The 17062-nt window shown below is 41.3% G+C and overlaps 1 protein-coding gene across 1 annotated transcript in view; it reads left to right on the top strand.

The window, feature by feature from the left end:
* SMYD3 (SET and MYND domain containing 3) overlaps window positions 1-16756 on the top strand; it is a 383237-nt gene extending 366481 nt beyond the window's left edge. Inside the window, exons 11-12 of the mRNA XM_030944597.1 lie at window positions 9948-10056; window positions 15720-16756. Coding sequence (XP_030800457.1) covers window positions 9948-10056; window positions 15720-15827 — 217 coding nt within the window. The 3' untranslated portion in view covers window positions 15828-16756. The remainder of the gene's footprint in view (window positions 1-9947; window positions 10057-15719) is intronic.
* The last annotated feature ends 306 nt before the right edge of the window (window positions 16757-17062 follow it).

The following is a 17062-nucleotide window of genomic DNA, read 5'->3' as shown; positions in this document are numbered from 1 at the left end:
ATGCCTTGGCCATTTGAAGTATTGCACACTGTTTTCCATGCTGTGAAGAGGCACTGTGGTGTGTTACCTGAAAAAAAAATCTCTCCTTTATATTCAGCTAACATTTCAGGCAGCACTTTGGAGCCTGGGAGAGATTATTGCTCATGATTGCTATTCATAAAGTTCATAGCTGGTCTCCTTTTTTTTCTGTAAAGAATGCTATTTTCCCCCTCCCATTTCTTCCAGATTGTTTTATTTCCTAGAAAGCTCTGGAGCAATTTATATGCTTTTTGGGTCATGCAAGAAATTTTGTAGCCAGCTGAGCAACTGGATGGAAGTTACGTGTTCTCCAGCTCAGACAGATGGTCTTGTTTGGCTGTCACGTTTTAACTCTGTAGCCTACCAAGGATTTGTCATCCTTTTCAGAGCTATTACTAATATTTTGAACTCCCACAGAATCTTCCTATCGAAGTCTCGAAGCTCTTCACAAACATGATAGTATTTAGCCTTCATATTAGTCTACTGAATAAAGAGATTAGTATTGTCATTTTACAGATGGAAAAGCTGAGACATGAGGAGGAGTAGGGCTAGTTGTCTAAATGAGATATCTGACATCAGGTAATAAAGTTCTTGTTCAGACATGCTGGTATATGCATGAGAATGTCACTAAATGTTGCAAATACTAATTCAGTTGCTGTTGTTGCTATTATATTTTACAACAAGAGTTGTATCCAACACTATAGACAAGCTGGAATGGCAGCTGGTAAAGAACAGGCCTGACAAATTTTGAAAGGTGACAACATGGTGGGAGAAATGAAAAAAAAAATGGAAAAGAGAGGTAAGCCTGTAAGGCACACGTGATCAAAAATGAACCTGTTATCATTTTTGTATTACAGCAGACTTCTGAGGTGATCTGAGATACTGGTGAGTACAGAGAGGACATTTTGCACTGAAGATGTCAGTGTTACCGGTTCCGTCCTTCCTTCTGCAGCCTGTGAACACCCATACACACTCACTGACTTCTCCAAGCTTTGCTGATACCAGTAGTATTTAGATGTGTGTGGCTCAGATACTGGGGGACTCGTGTCATAGCAGAGGGAATCCATTAGAGGCAGGTAATATGTGACTTACACGGAGATCCATCAGTGCTTTACGTTTTCCTGTCACTCTTTGTGGATGAAGAAGACAGACCATGCAAACCTGTAGGTCTCTGATTAAGAGCAAAGTCTAAACTTGCATTTCTTGTACCTGCAATCTTGTATTCTCAGCTGCATGTAGAGATAGGGAAAGTGAGTCATTTTTCATACCATCAACAGCTGGTCAGAGGTTCATTGCTGGAGGAGAAGATGATGCCAAGATCTTTTTCACAAATTACAGCATCTCTAGTGTACATTTCCTTTCAGTTTCTTGCTTCTCTTCCCATGCATGTTCTCTTTAATTAGCTTTCCTTTTGTTCCTTTGCTGCATTTCTTACCCTTCTTGTGTTTTTTTGGCATTCTCCCAATGTAATCTGTATGGCTTTTAAAATAATTTTATAAATCCTTTGAACTAAAGGATCTGTTGATCTCAATCTCTTACTCTCCTGGTTATGCAAGGGCAGAGACAGTGTATTGCTATCTGCAGTGACAGCCCACACTGCCATCTTTATCTGTAGACGTGGTGAATTTAGGACAAAAAAACCTCCTAACAGCTACAAGATGTTTTGAAGCTCAGCCAGGACAAAGAGACAATATTTAAAAAATCTTTTCCTCTTTCCTTTCCAGATTGGGCAGCCTTTCTTTCCTTAACATCTCATAATATCAGAAGAGGAAAGAACATTGAAGTGGACATTCAAACTGAGAGAGTTAGCTTTTTAAGTGGATGAGTTAGATCAAGAGCCAAGATTAAAATTGCAGTTTATCCCATTTTTTCATTTTATTGCAGTTATCATTCAAATCTTGGCAGAGGCAACATCTGGAACAATATTCATTTTAATGTGACATAAATTATCATCATAAGGAATATGGCAGAATGATCAGCAGCTAGAGAGAAATAATTTCTGAGATGGATAGCTAACGTTTCTTGACAATTCAGTCAATTAAGAAGTATGATTGCTTATTTGATCACATCAGTTAAATTACTGAAACAAATAGTAATGGAACAATATGAGATGCAGATGTGATGAAAAAATATTTTGAAGCATTATTTCACAGATCTAAATCCTGAATAGCTTCCAGAGGCAGTTGTTCCACAGAAATAACAGGACATATCTTGAGTGACAACAGAATAGATGAAAGAAACAGAAAAATAAGTTGTCAGTCTGGCACAAAAGTTTCTTAACTATGGGTACTGTATCTACATTTTGTTTACAAAATACAGCAAGCCTGTTAAGCCTCTAAATTTATGTTTACTCTCATTTGGATTGTTAGAGCCAGACAGCTAGGCAAGACAGCACAAACACAAAACCCAGACCCTGCATGAACCAAAAGCCATCCTAGAGCTACAGTGAAACATAGGTTTAACTTCCCCAGAGATTTTATCTTGTAACGTTGGACAAACTGTTTCACTTGCCTGGGCCTCCATATCTTATCTGTGCAGAACAAAGACGGTCATGCCATGCACTTTGCTGCTTAGTAGGATGAGGCTCATGCATGAGTTGTGGGCATTGGTGAAAATCTCAATACTTGGGGGACAACCAAGAGTTTTGCCAATACAAAACAATCCAAAGAGAGAGAAAGCACATTTAAATTAGGCTGCAAAAATATACAGCCAGGATATATTTATAAGAGTATGGAGCATTCAACATGAGCTCTGAACAGAGGTGTTAGGTCTGCACATCTGTACTGATATCACCCCACCTGGCTCAGAAAATGAAGACCATTTTCTGGTGTTATTTGGTTAGACCAGAAGTCTCTTAGCAATAATTAGTAGTTTTGCATAGTAATCACAGAAAGCAATTCTCCTGCTTTTGTTTGTAAGAGACCTCCCAGCATTAAATTTCTTCTAATAATGTTTTCCCATTGCTGGCAAAGCATTTTTATAATGCTTTAAGGATGTGCACTAGTGGTTTCCTCCAGGAAAACCTCCCTGCTAGTGCCAAGGAGCTGATCCCAAAATCCAAGTCAGAGAGGTCGAATCCAGAAAAAAATAGTAAAGTCTGATGTCAGAATTAAACTGTTCACTGATGCTTTGATCGTCTCCATGAGACACTGTGATGGGGAGATAAAATGGACAATAAACATTCCTGGGCAGCTGGAGTATATCAGGTCTGGCACAGGTAAAGGATTTAGTCTTCTGCTCAAAAAACAGCATGGCTGCAGAAGGTATAACGGGATTTGTGAAGTACTGAACTGATTTAAACTTACCTGGTCATCCATGATAGACAGGAAGTTGTTAAGAAAAAAAAGAGAGGGGGAAAGAGAAAGAAAAAACAGAAAAAATAACAGGTTAACATTATTATTATCCTAATTTAAAAATTTAATATTAACATGAAAGCCAGGCCAATATATTTGAAGGCTTTCACAGGGACCCCTAAATATTTTACACAGGTTCATACAGATATATTGGTCTTAAAAATTTCAAAGTTCCAACCAGACTGTTTTGAATACTCAGCATTCAAAACAGTCACCTAGTCCAGTATCAATGACACATTCCCACTTTCTCCAAAAATAACCCTACAACCTTGTTCGTTCCAGGCAAAACTCTTGCACAGGGCTTGTGCTCATTAAAAAGTAAAAAATTGACCACATTATGTACAAAGCTGCTTAAGATTACTTTCTATAAATAGAGCATTTCTTCTTAAGCAATATTTTAGCCTCAAATTGCTGGGTCTGGAGCAGGAATTGCTAAGTGAAATTCCACGCAGATCAGACTTTGACTTAAAGATATGAAAACTCCTAAATGAGTGTAGTTAGTTTACCTGGCTTGTGCTCCTGATGCATGTGATTTCTTTGACTATTTCATACTTTTTAGCAGAAATAAACATTTGTCCCTAAATTTTCCCTAAAAATATTTATTATAGTTCTTGTGTGTAGAACCCATTCAGCATCCCAGCCAAAGAATAGAAATAATATGTGAATTAATTGACCAGTTTCACATCACTGACTAAAGAAAAAAACAAGTAACTGGACAACATAAAACCAATTCCTAGGCTTCAGTTCAGTGAGCAGCTTTAATGAATGTACTCAAATAATGAGGAGTTCAGAAATCAAGAACAAGTCAGAGAAAGAAGAGAAGGTTGAACTTACTGGGTCCTGTATTTGTGGTGTACATTTCTGTTGTGAGGCTGATACTCTCCGCTATATTTTTCTTACCACCACTGCTGAAGCCCTGGAGCCTCTTTATCCCTTTTCTGTTGTTGGGGCTCCTGAAACTGCTTTATGTCTTTTGTGCCATCATATTTACTTGCACTGAAAGGTACTGAAAACCAGCTTACAGTTATGTATAGCCTCACCTTTTACATGTCATCTTAGTAAAGAGACATTATAACATTTCCATTTCAAACCTTTATTTCAGGTTTTGTAAATCCTTCTGCTTCTAATTACATCAGATAGAAGACAGCAGTATAAATGTTAGCCCCACAGACTGATCTGCAAGGAATGGTAGACGTCTATTTTAAAATATGAGTCATCAGAAAAGGCAGTGATTTTGCATAGTCTCTTTTTTTAATACTAGGCTTTAATTCACAAGGGAGCACAAAAGCTCTGACTGCTTACCTTGTAATTTGAGATCAGTTGAGTGGAATTAATGGAACTACATTATTAAGAAATAGAAGGAATCGGCTACATTTTGTCAAGGGTTGTGGCTTTTGCACTGTTCCTTGCATGAAACACAAGAGATTCAGAGCTAATACATAGAATGAAGAAAAAAATACTTTTCTTTATAAAGTATATGAATAGTGACTGCTCTGGGGGTTAATCAGGGCAAACTTTGAGGCTGAATTACCAAGAGGAGCAGTGGATTTCCTTAGAAACAGCTACTGTTTTGCATCATATAGGCCATTACTTTGCTGAGTGAAAATTGGTATCCTTGGGAAATTGGTATTTTGGGAATGAAATGCAGGAGCTGCTGCTTGGAACAGTGAAGCACTGGTGCAAGCTACCTGAATACTGGGAAATAGCTTTCATTTGTGGTTCTGAATAGGTGGTGCCTTCTTTATGAAGTATGCAAGGCACACCCCAGGATAAGGGTTGAGCCAGGGATTATCTGAGACCATGTGCCCCCTACAATTCCATCAGACAGGATGCAGGAATTGCCTGCAGAACAGGCACTGAGAGCTGGATAGTGTACTCACTGCTGGCTTTGCTAGGCTGAGACAATCAAGGAGCCAGCAAGCAGGTCAGGCTGTTGTGGTCCAGGTGAGCAGAGAGCTAGACAGGTACAATCCTGCCTGGGGGTACACTGGGTGCCATGGTTGTTGGTCTGTCTGTCCCCTGTTCGATGCCAGTAACAGCAGGAGTACCACGGGTCTGTCCTGGGACTTGTCCTGTTTAATACCATTTTCAATGACCTGGAGGAGGCAACAGAAGGCACTTCTGTGGGGTTTGCAGGTGACACCATACGGTGGGGGGACCTGCTGACAGGCAGGAGGGCAGGCTGGAGGAACAGGCCGGCATGGATGCTGTTGGGCATAGATGGGTAGAAAGTTGTGCTGCCTCATAAAAGCAGAGGATGTGATACAAAATGTACAGCTCCTTCACAGCCTCCTCCAGCTGTCTTGTTTACAGTGCAGCTTTACTTGTTAGTTGTATTTTGTTTAATCTCTCTTTGCAAGTGATCTACTGGGCATTGACCAGTGCCAAGGGCAAGGAAGCATCACTCCACAGAACTATGCTTACTTCAGCTTTCAGTATGTTACTGTTTCTCTTCTTGTCCCTCAGGCCCTCATAAATCTCATAAAATCCTTTTCAGATTGAAATCCTACTCTTCCCAAGCTGTAACATGTTTTACAGCATGTATTTCTCTATAGTTATCTTGGTCTCTTGTTGAAGGTCTTTAGGTAGCAGTTCCTTGGCTGGTAAATATCTTCCTTATTCTTAAATCTATCCACTTGCTTTTGTTCAGAGCAATGCATGGGGATAATAAATTGGCCCACAAGTGCCTGAAATGGCTTAGTTCTTTCTGTTGTGCCAGTGTTTCATAATACTGAATCCTGGGAATGTCTTGAAGAAGCCAACAGCATCTTCCCCACTTGCACATCTCCCAGAAGAGCTGCAAGCTGCCCAGATTTCTCTAGTAAACTCACTCAATGGATGTCCTTCCATAAACAGTGTTCCAGTAGTTTAATAGATTTATTCCAGAATATGAAAATAAACAGTTGTTTCAAATGCCAGTTTTAAGACTTGCAAAATGGAACTATGTACATGCATAAGATGAGAGCATAAATCAGCTCAGTAAAACAGCTTTGTAAATATTTATGAGCACAGGGCTCCTCATTTCACACATTTTACTCCTTCTCTGTCCTCATCTTAAGTTTTCACTTGCTTTATTTTATGGCTGGTAGTTTGGGCTGAGTACCTGACATTGCTGAATTGCTGCCTGTTTTCCCCAGCATTGCACATACCACAATCCTAGACCTTTAGTGACTGCAGGTGAATGCATGATCTACAGACAGAAACACCTTTGCATGGAGGGACGTATTCTGAATTCTGATGGACCCACGTTGTGTTGTGTGAAGTTTAGCAGGCACCACACTGATGAGCCAAAGCACAGCCTGGAGTTTCCTGCTTGAGCTGGCACCCCTCATTTGGCTGCAGGTGAGGCAGGACCCACATTTCCTCTTTGTGGTGGTATCAGAATGGGGCTGGTTATTCAGAAGGGTGAGGAAAGGAAGATTAAAAAGATGGTTGCTAGGATGAAAGATAAAGGTGTGGAACAACAGAGATGTGAAGCAGCTGTGAAAGAACAGTGGCAAAAGAATCAGAGCTGTCAGGAGCCAGCAGAAGCAGTCTAATGGGGCCTACAGAGATGGGTTATCATCTCATGCAAAAATCTTTTGTCTCCCTGTCCACCTTCTCCTGTGGCCATGATCCTTCCCCAGACATCCTGGCCTTTTAGTGGCACAGAGGAGAAGAAATGCCATTTTCACTCCTTCCTTTGCAGCAGTCACAGACAGAAGAAGGATGCAATCATATAGACATTTTCTTTTCAATTTTTATGAAGGTGTGCTCATTATTTCCATTTGTGTCCATGTTAGTGCTGGAATTTCTATTACTCTTCATTAATTCACACCAAAATCTCTGCATTTTCTCCCTATTTCACTAGTATCAGATAGCACCATGTTGATATAATAACCAGAAACAAATTCTAAAAATAAACCTACTGATAATTTCCTAGTGTTTGTTTAACCAGACCCTTGAAGTTCCTGAGTGGTCAGTGGACTGAGATAAGTGCTATCATTTTTCTTCTCTCTTGTCTGCTGGCTTTTCAGCCTTTTTGAACTGCAACCCACAGGGGGTTGAGCAGGAGGTGCTTGTGGCAATTCAGGATGGATTATTCTCATTGAGGAATTGGCTTCTGCTGTTTCATGAGAGGCTTTGGCAGATCAAAAGCTGTTGCTGCTGAGATCCTGCCAGGCATGCTTTCCATGTATTTCTGTATGTCTTCACTGAAACTGCGTGGGATCAGTGGAATAGGGGAATTTGAGTATGAAAACATTTTTCATTATGTTTACACATCCTAATTAGAGATTTATAAGGACAGCCAGATATGCTGCCATTTAAACAATTACTTGTATTTAATTGTGTTTGCATTTTTATTAGGGAAATATAACAGAGAAAGATAACTTATTAATTTACATGCAGACTTATCAGAAGATTTCTGTACATTGTACCAATTTACATCATTTAATGTCTTAGCATGCATCTAATCATATTCATGCAAATTTAAGTGTCTTCCTGACTGCAGTGGTATCATTCATTAATAGTTACCCTGAACTCTGATGATCATAGATTGGGCATAAACCCAAAAAACTATTTTCTTCAAAAAGTAGATTTTGGAAAGCTTATTGGCAATTCTTCCTGAAGTTGTGACTCATTTTGTATTTTTAGACACTGCTCAAGCACAACTGCTGGTGTACTTGAGGAAAAAAAATGCTCTTTGATCAAGTAGAATGTTTGTCTCTGGTGAGCTGTGCTTGAGGCTTTTATTCTTTCATTTGCATAGTCTGCAGTCACTGGCATTCCCCAAGGATCAATACTGGGCCCATTCTTTTCCAACTTATCAGTGGCATAGAGGCCCCCTCAGCCAGTTTGCTGATGACACTGAACTGGGGGAGTCATGGATCACCTGAAGGCTCTGCTGCCATTCCATGGGACCTTGATGGGCTGGAGAATTGGGCAGAGAGCAGCACAATGGGTACAAGGGCAAGTGCAGGGTCCTGCACGTGGGGAGGAAAACCCCAAGTGCCAGCACAGACTGGGCACTGACCTACTGGAGAGCAGCTCTGTGGAAAAGGACCTGGGGTTCCTGGTGGATGACAAGTTGTCCATGAGCCAGCAGTGCCCTTGTGGCCAGGAGGGCCAATGGTGTCCTGGGGAGCATTGGGAAGAGTGGCCAGCAGGTTGAGGGAGATGATCCTGCCCTGGTGAGGCCACCTCTGGAATGCTGTGTCCAGTTCGGGGCTTCTCAGCACAAGAAAGACAAGGAGCTACTGGAAAGGGTCCAGTAGAGGCCACAAAGACAATGTGGGGTCTGGAGCATCTCCTATGAGGAGAGACTGAGGGAGCTGGGCCTGTTCTGTCTGAAAAAGAAAAGTCCAAGAAGGATCTCATTAATGTATTTAAACCTCTCAAAGGAGGGTGCCAAGAGGATGGTGCCAGACTCTTTTCAGTGGTGCCCAGCGACAGGATGAGGAGCAATGGCCATAAACTAAAACATGAGGAAGAACTTATTTCCACTGAAGTTGGCAGAGCACTGGAACAGGCCACCCAGGGAATGGATTCTCCATCTGGAGACATTCAAAACCTACGTGGATGAGTTCCTTTGTTACCTGCTCTAGGTGACCCTGCTTTGATGGGAGGGTTGGACTGGATGATCTCCAGAGCTCTCTTCCAACCCTAACTGTTCTATGATTCTGCTATAGTTAGTAAAAAAATATATAAGGTCTTTTGTAGGTAACTTAACTTTCAAGTGTGTCCCTTCACCTCATGTTTCCTGATAGCCAATTGCATCCACGGCTTTCTGCAGCCCCCAAGTTGTTTTTTCAAGATATAATGATCTGCTCATCCAGAACAGGGCTGGGGTGCAATCCACATATGATGAGCCAAGGTCATTGGAATTTAAAAATGTGGAGCAGCCACTATGAACATTTCAAGAGCACCTTGAAAGCAATTAATGATGATACCACTTTCCTTCTACTTCCTAGAAAAAAGAGAGCATCATTCTGTTTTTTTAACAGAACCTCTGTTTCTTTGAAATTAATTAAGAACAAGAATGTCTCCTCATACTAGCAGATACCTTGTGTAGATGAACAAGCCAAGTCTGAGATGTGTCCTTGAATGTGCAGAAACAGTTCTATTTATGCAACAGGGAGCAGCATACAAACCCTCAGAAGCAGTGGTCATGATGTTACATACCTACTTTCACTGCAGTCCCACTCCTTCATCTTGGACAATCTAGGAGTGGGTTCCCTGATGAAGCTTCCTCTTAAATTTATGCCTCTCCAGAGACCTGAGATTGTCAAGGACCTCTGTTTGCAACACTAACTACAGTAAATGCTATTGTATTATCCAACAGTAGCAAATTAAATAATCCCACTCCCGTCACTTTCTAACAGGATAATGTTAAAGGCATTCCTCTGGGATGGAGAGTAATAATTTGCTAATTCCCCTCAGTATTTAATGCTTCTCAGTATTGCAGCTAATTTTCTCTGAGTACCTTATTAACATTCACAATGACTTTGCAGTCCCACCCTAATAGCTCTCTGCAGAGGCAGTGACTGTGAAGGTGAGAGCTGACAGTGACACATTTTCCTCCTTTTTCCTCTACAGACTGTATTATCCTGGTTTCCATCCACTGAGGGCTGTCCAGCTGATGCGAGTGGGCAAACTGCAGTACAGTCAAGGCATGGTTCCACAGGCACTGGAAACCTTGAAACAGGTCAGTATGGTGAAATATTTTTTCTCTATCCTGATCCCTTGCTTCCCCCAAAACTGCTGTGTGATTCCCCTCCTCATGCCTTTGGATGCTCCTCACCACTCCTTCCAGCAGTGGTGTTTCCCCAGGCTGCAGCTGGTGTGGTGATGGGTCACTGTTGCTCAGCACAGCATTTCAGGCACTGACATTCTCCAGCATCAGTTACAGCTAATTACAGCTTGATAGCTCAAAGGTGCCTGGATGAAAAATTACTATTAGTTCTGGAGAGATAAATTATCTCAGTGCTTCAAATGTTCTTTATTCCCATAGCAAAGTGATTCTGAGACCACTGAAAGTACAGAAACAGGAGGAGAGCTGCAGTTTCTACCCTCCTTATTCCCTATCAGGTTCTGTGATTTCAGGCTGGAAAACTTTGTCTTCAACGTATTTTATTGTGAGCCACACTGAAATCAACAGGCATGTCCCTTGATCCCTTGTGTTTCTTGTTGTTCATAATCTTTGATCTGGTTTTGCAGCTGTGCTTTCTTAGTTACATTTCAGCTTTAAGCCATCCCTCTTGTACCTGAGCTGACTTTTATATTCATTCTCTTGTACCTCAGGCTCTTGTTTGTCCTGCTGTTATATTGCTGTTAGTATCATCTTAAATATATTAAATAATCCCTTTCCATGTGCAACATGTCCTCAGGATGTAGAATCTTGCCTCCCATCTCAAGCCCTCAATCACTGCTGGGGCGCATTTCTCTCCCTGGAAGATGTGCTGCCTCTAGTTTCCTTCAAAAAGGTCTCATTCTCTTCTGTCGTTGACTGTCCTGTGATCAGCTTGCCCTGAAGACACTACATGCTCCATGTGACTCCCTGTCCTGGCGCTTGGCTCCCCTCCAGTTCCTGACACAGCTCCTCATTTGCCTTTGCTGGGTGCTGCCAAAAGCCACCTGGCCCAGCTGCCTGCCTGTGTCTGCTGGGCAGGAGCGGGCCCAGCTCTGGCACCAGTGCTGGCAGGGAGTGAAGAATTTGGCTCTACATTCCCTTCAATTCATGTTCATGCTGTATGAAGTGCTTCGTGGCAACTGCTTGGGATAGAAGGGGATGGGTGTCTCCACTGGAGGTGAGGGAGGGGTGCATGTTCCCCTCCTGCCCGGGTCCCCTTTAAATATAGTATCAGTCATGACTCTCTACATAGTAGGATTTTGTACTTACCTTTCTTCAACCCCTATATCTCTTTGGTGATTAATGATGCAAGCTGAATAATTTTCATATGTTGAAGTAATAAATTAGTATTTAATATGATGCCACTCTTGCTAAGTCTTGGTATAACTTAAATCTTCACTAGATATATTTTACTTGAATTATAGCCAATTCTGATCATTATAAAGCAGGCAGAAGAGTAATCAATTCTATTTTATGTATTATTCAGAAGTATGTCATATATCTGTCATGTGCCAGGTAATCCCTCTGCTCTTCCCCCAAAATATTTATAATTTCCAAACATTCAGACTTTCCCTTTTAGCAGTGGAATGAATGAGACTCCAGTCAGAGGAGCTTCTGTTTGCATTGACACTGCTACAATTATATCAACAGGCATTGTTCTAATTGCATTTCTAATGTGATACTGCATTAGATCAAACTGGAGCAAATTCCCCTAGAGACAAATGAATGCTGCTGGTCAGTGAAGGTGGACATTGCAATGGGGATTTATATGTTTTTGGTGAAGAAGCTGCCCATTGCAAGCCAGATTGCTACGCTTTGATCCCTTGGAAACTGAGCAATGCCTAACACAGAAACCTTTTCTAGGCTGTGACCTCCTCTTTCTCTGCAAAGGGACATTAAGGGGCTGCTTGCCCTTCTGTGTCATACTTCAGTGAGCCTCTAATGGAGGCTCCATTGGTGCTCCCCAAGGACACAGTAAGTGCTTTACAACTGAGGTGTAGAAACCTGTCGTGGCTTTGCCTATTCCCTATTCAGCCTCCTTTTTCACCCAAGTGTGGGAGAAGGAGAGACTGAACTCCCACTCCCTGGGAGCACAGCTGAGAGGAGGAAGAACTTCTTGCCATCCTGTTTATCTGTGTAACTTCTTCAGATGAGCTCTGCAACCGATTCACTTCCTTGCTTTCTACACTGGAACAAATTAGAGGAAGATATAATTCCCAGTTTGTTGTGACTAAAGGATGTGATTCCTAATATTAGTCAGATAATGTCCTAGAGTTATATGAGAACACAATTTGCCCCTTTGTGATTAGATGTGTCAGCAGAGCATGCCACATGCTCAGAGCAGAAACTCGATTACCTTCTCTGCTTCATTACTCTTCTTAATACACTCTGACACTGAATAGCAGCACCCTGTTGGAACCCTCGTCAGACTAATTTCACTGTGGCATTAGGAAGAAGGATATGGAAGGTGCAGAGGAATTGGGATCTGAGTGGAATTCACCTCACATAAAAATCCTGTTTAATCAGGCACAGCCTCAGAGCTGCTGGGGATTGACAGCCTCTGCAGCAGATACATGCTCTGTTAAAATCAGGGCTTGGCTCTGCAGCCCAGCCCTCACTGCTGCTCTCTGTGCCACAAAAAAATGAATCACTATCCTAAACACCTTGCTCTTAGAGCCCTATGGGTTTAGCTCTCTGCCCTGTACCCCTGAAGAAGGCTTAAATAATGTGGAGGGCTTTAAATTGGCCATTAGAAAGAAATCACCCCCTAAACTTATATTAGGCCCTGCAGAATCTTATTTGCTAGATTTTGAAACAGAAGTTTTACAGAGACGCAGTTCTCCTCTGGAATGAAAACTGAAGGTAGTACTTTACAACCAATATATTCTTTTACAATTTATATACATATATATGAAAGATCTAATAGAGGACAGATTGAGTTATAGATCTGGAAAGCTTTTGTCAGCAAAACACAGGAACTGGAGCCCAGTCTGAAAAACAATTAGAAGTGCCTGGCATGACATGGTCATGGGAGTACTTTTGTCCCCCATGAGCTGATGGGTATGGCTGTCTTGTCTCATGAACATCTACAACAGGTACTGTATGACTTCCCTTCTTATAGAATTCCCTGTTGTGGAGGCAAAAAGCACAGGAACTGGGGTAAAATCCTTCCAAGGTCTCACAGGAACACTGAAGAAATCCATTCTCTAAGTGCTTGCTTCAAACACTGAGTTGTTTACCAGCTGCTATTGATGGTATTCCTGTGCCTGCTTTAACAACTTGTACTCTTCAATCAAGAGAGATGGAAAAGCACAGATATTCCCTCTGAAATACTAGCCTACACTTCCTGCCACTCTGGCTCCTGACCACTTGCTTCCTGCTTTCCCTGTGACAGAGCTGTGCCATCCTGCACCTGCCCACGGTTCCCCACAGCCATGGCCATGGGTATCCTGTCCCATCCCCCTGCAAATCAGGCACAAACACATGCACTGCTCCTCCTTTACACTCATGGAGCAGCGGCCCTACCTCTGCTCTAATGGGGTTTATATTCCTCAGGGTGTAGTTGATGACACTGTGGCCTTTGTTGCCATTGTAGCTTTTCATAATTAGATTTGCTCTTTTAGCTGGGAGGGAGACCACACAGAGCACACGAATCTGCTCAGCCTCAGCTCTGCTTGTGAGCTGTGGGATTGAGAGCAGGGGAATGGGCAGAGAGCCCACCCACATGTTCCTGCTTCTGTCCAGTAAAACAATTCCTTGCACTGGAGCTGAAATTATCCCCAGTTTTGCACTGACCTTTGCCAAAACAGCTACATAGCCTAATACCAGTTGAATTTAGGGATTACTCAAGTCATTGCTGTTCTAACTTTGATGCAGCTGGTTCTGACTTGTACAGCAGTGTGTGAGATGGTACATTGCATAAAAATTATTTCCTCCAAGGAAACAAAAGGATAAAGACTGAGTGCTTTTGTCTACCATACTTATGAAAGAAAAGAAGTGGAAAGAAAATGTCAGAGGTGGGAGAAAGGCAGCAATGGTAGAATTAACTCAAGATTAGGTTTGATATTAAGGATTATTGGTTTTTAATGGAGGGATATCTATACAGACATCTCTGGCTTGGCATCTCAGGGTGTCAGGGTCCAAGTCCATCACTATGAGCCTGACCTCTATCCTGTAGTGGGGTTGAAGATGCGAGTCAGCTGCCCCAGGACTGTCACTCAGATGTATCCAGATGCACAGCTCTTAGCATACATCATTCACAATAAATCCATCAGCTTTCTGGGACAGGGCATGCAAGCACTGTGCACCAATATGTCAGGATCCAGGGCCAATTCACACAGCCACTTTGCTCTAGAGTGATCCTGTCCCCTTTTAGTTAGTCTGGGTGCAGCTGCATGTTACAAAATTTCATATTCCTGATTTTGTTTCACATTTCTTTGCCATTTCTAAAAGCAGTGAAAACGCTTTTCAATCTTCTTTTTAACTGTGTAAATTTTATCATTTAGTAGTAGGACACTGTGGTAGCTTAAAACATATTTGACTCGTTTTAGAGCTCCTTGCTCACCATGATTTGTTTTGACTGATATTTCAGCTTGTTTTTCAATCTTGCGCTGCCTCCCTCTTTTAAGAATTAACAAATTTGACGCAAAAATAAACTGTGCTGGAATTTTCATATGCCTGCCAGTCTTCATAATTTGGAAGTAGGCTTTCATTCATTCATTCATTCCTTCCACAAAAATCTATATTTACTTTTGTCTATCCAATTTAAATGAAGCCTCTTCCTCAACATTTTTTCCCCAAGAAGAAATGCTGCAATTCAAAGCCAATTTAGCTGAATTTTGTCAGCTACTGGACAAAGAACCCTTTGAAACATAGGCTGCATTTAGTTTTTTGCAATTATTTGGTTTAGGATGATGAAAAATCTCTGATCTTTTCTCTTGTCAGTACACTACTGGCTCCCTTGTTCTGTCTTCAGAAGTGCTGAATCAGCTTCCATTTAGGACTTCCCTCCTTCAGGAGGAATTTAATAGAAGGAAGAAGCAGAAATGCCATATGAAAAGTGATGATCTAAACAAGAGCTGGGCAAAGAGCATTGCAGACATGTGTGTGGCAGGAAATCAGCAACACTACAGGCAATATCAGCAAGCGTAAATTAGCCCAGCAGTAGAAGATGACAGACATACAGAGAAAATAGTCCCTGGCAAGAGTAGCACAGACCCATTCCCCTGCATGCCTTTTGACAGTGAAACTATTAATGTACTCATTTGTTTGATGCTATGTATAGTTGCTCCTGATAGAGTTAAGGTACTTTATTCCATGGGTTAAGCATTAATTCATTTCTAGTTTTACAGTACTTTCAGGCTCCTAACATCATGAACATCACAGTCATCTTTTAAATAATGTATCAAAACCTTGGGTGTTGTAGTTGACCAATCTTGAAATGGCCTTCATGTCTCAGTGCAAAATTATCTCTCTCTGCTATTCCATACACCCAGCTGTGCAACATATTTGTGGGTTTGAACACCTAGGAATAATGTGTCAATGCCTCCTTCTTTGTCAGGGACAAATCACCATGCACTTTAGGATGCTTCACTCCTATTTCAGCCATGCCATGCATTCAAGCCCCCAGGTGCCAGCCATTTGAGGACCAGTTCTTGCAGCCCACCCTGCTCCAGGGTCCAGCCCCTTTGCATGGTCTGCACGATGACTAACATGTCCCTTTCTGTTCTTTCCTAAAGGCCTATAATATTATGAAGGTGACCCATGGGGCAGATCACAGCCTGATGAAAGCCTTGATGGAGATAAAGGAAGAGTGTGAGGCCATGATGAGAATACAGCGAAGATAATCTCTAGTCTGGGAAACAAAGTATTCAAGGCAAAAGAAGATTTTTTTTATTTAATTGTGAAGCTTCTCAATGGTTTTACTGTCTTTTCTTTAGGTCCTATTTGCTTTACAAAAAGGTTTCGTATTCAGTATTTGCTGTATGGTCTGAATTGAGTTGGTGTTTGGCATAATTCCTGTAATTTTCAGAGGATTTTTTTGTCATCAATCATCAGTCTTATTGACAATAACTAACAATACCTAATTATTTGATTGTAAGTATTGGGAAATGCATACAGAGTGTTCATCAGTTACAAAGTGATCTAATTCCATTGATATCAGCAGTCAATTTTTTATATCAGCTTATGCCAGCAATTAGGAATCTCTTGTCAGACATATCATAAATTAAGCAAATGTACTTTTTTCCCTTTGCCTTGCCCTTTGGCGTGGTTTCCAAAAGCCTGATCTAGTGCTCTTTGACATCAAATAAGTTTCCCAATGTTTTATATGGGATTTTCTTCCCTCCCAATAGATCTGCAGGGCTTTGTCTGTCTTCTTCTTCCATCTCATACCTTATAATATTGAATACTAAAATGGATTAAATAAAAAATTTTATCATAGGTGGAAATTGCTTACTCTGCTTTTTCCCCATTTTACCATCTTCAAGTGTTTCTCACTTCATAGCAGTTTGAAAAACCAATATTTGGACTTGTGAGCTCAGTGCTATGGCTTCTAGACCTTTCTGAGTCTGTAGGGTTTGAATGTCACATCCCCAAACAGAGAATCCCAGAGATCTACAGATGAACATTGTCATCCCTGGGGAAGACAAGGATGTCTTGGAAAGCACAGGCACACTATTTCCCCATGCTCATCAGCAAGAGACTTGTTCTTGCCCAAGCTGTTTACTTCCATTTTTAACACAGAAACAAATATTAACAAAAGCCAGTATTTATGACGGACATTGAAACTTAAATAATTTAAGGCCTCTGAAAGTATTGCTTCAGGTGTGTCACTCCTCTAACAATTTATTGCTGCTACTCCAGCCATGACTGTTATTTCATTAATCCATCATTGTTGTAAAGTCAGGCTTTTTTCACACCAGTAACCTGACACCATTAATATTACAAGATGAGAACACATTTAAAAAGAAAATGAACACTCTGGGCGTAATTTACAGCCATGGCACACGAATGCCAGGGCTGAGGAAGATATCTCCTTTCAAGATGTTTGAATTTGTTCCAGTATTTGGAGCGTTCACTT

Source organism: Camarhynchus parvulus, chromosome 3 (genome assembly GCF_901933205.1).
Source record: "Camarhynchus parvulus chromosome 3, STF_HiC, whole genome shotgun sequence".
NCBI lineage: Eukaryota > Metazoa > Chordata > Aves > Passeriformes > Thraupidae > Camarhynchus > Camarhynchus parvulus.
This window is presented reverse-complemented; position numbering and strand designations above follow the sequence as displayed.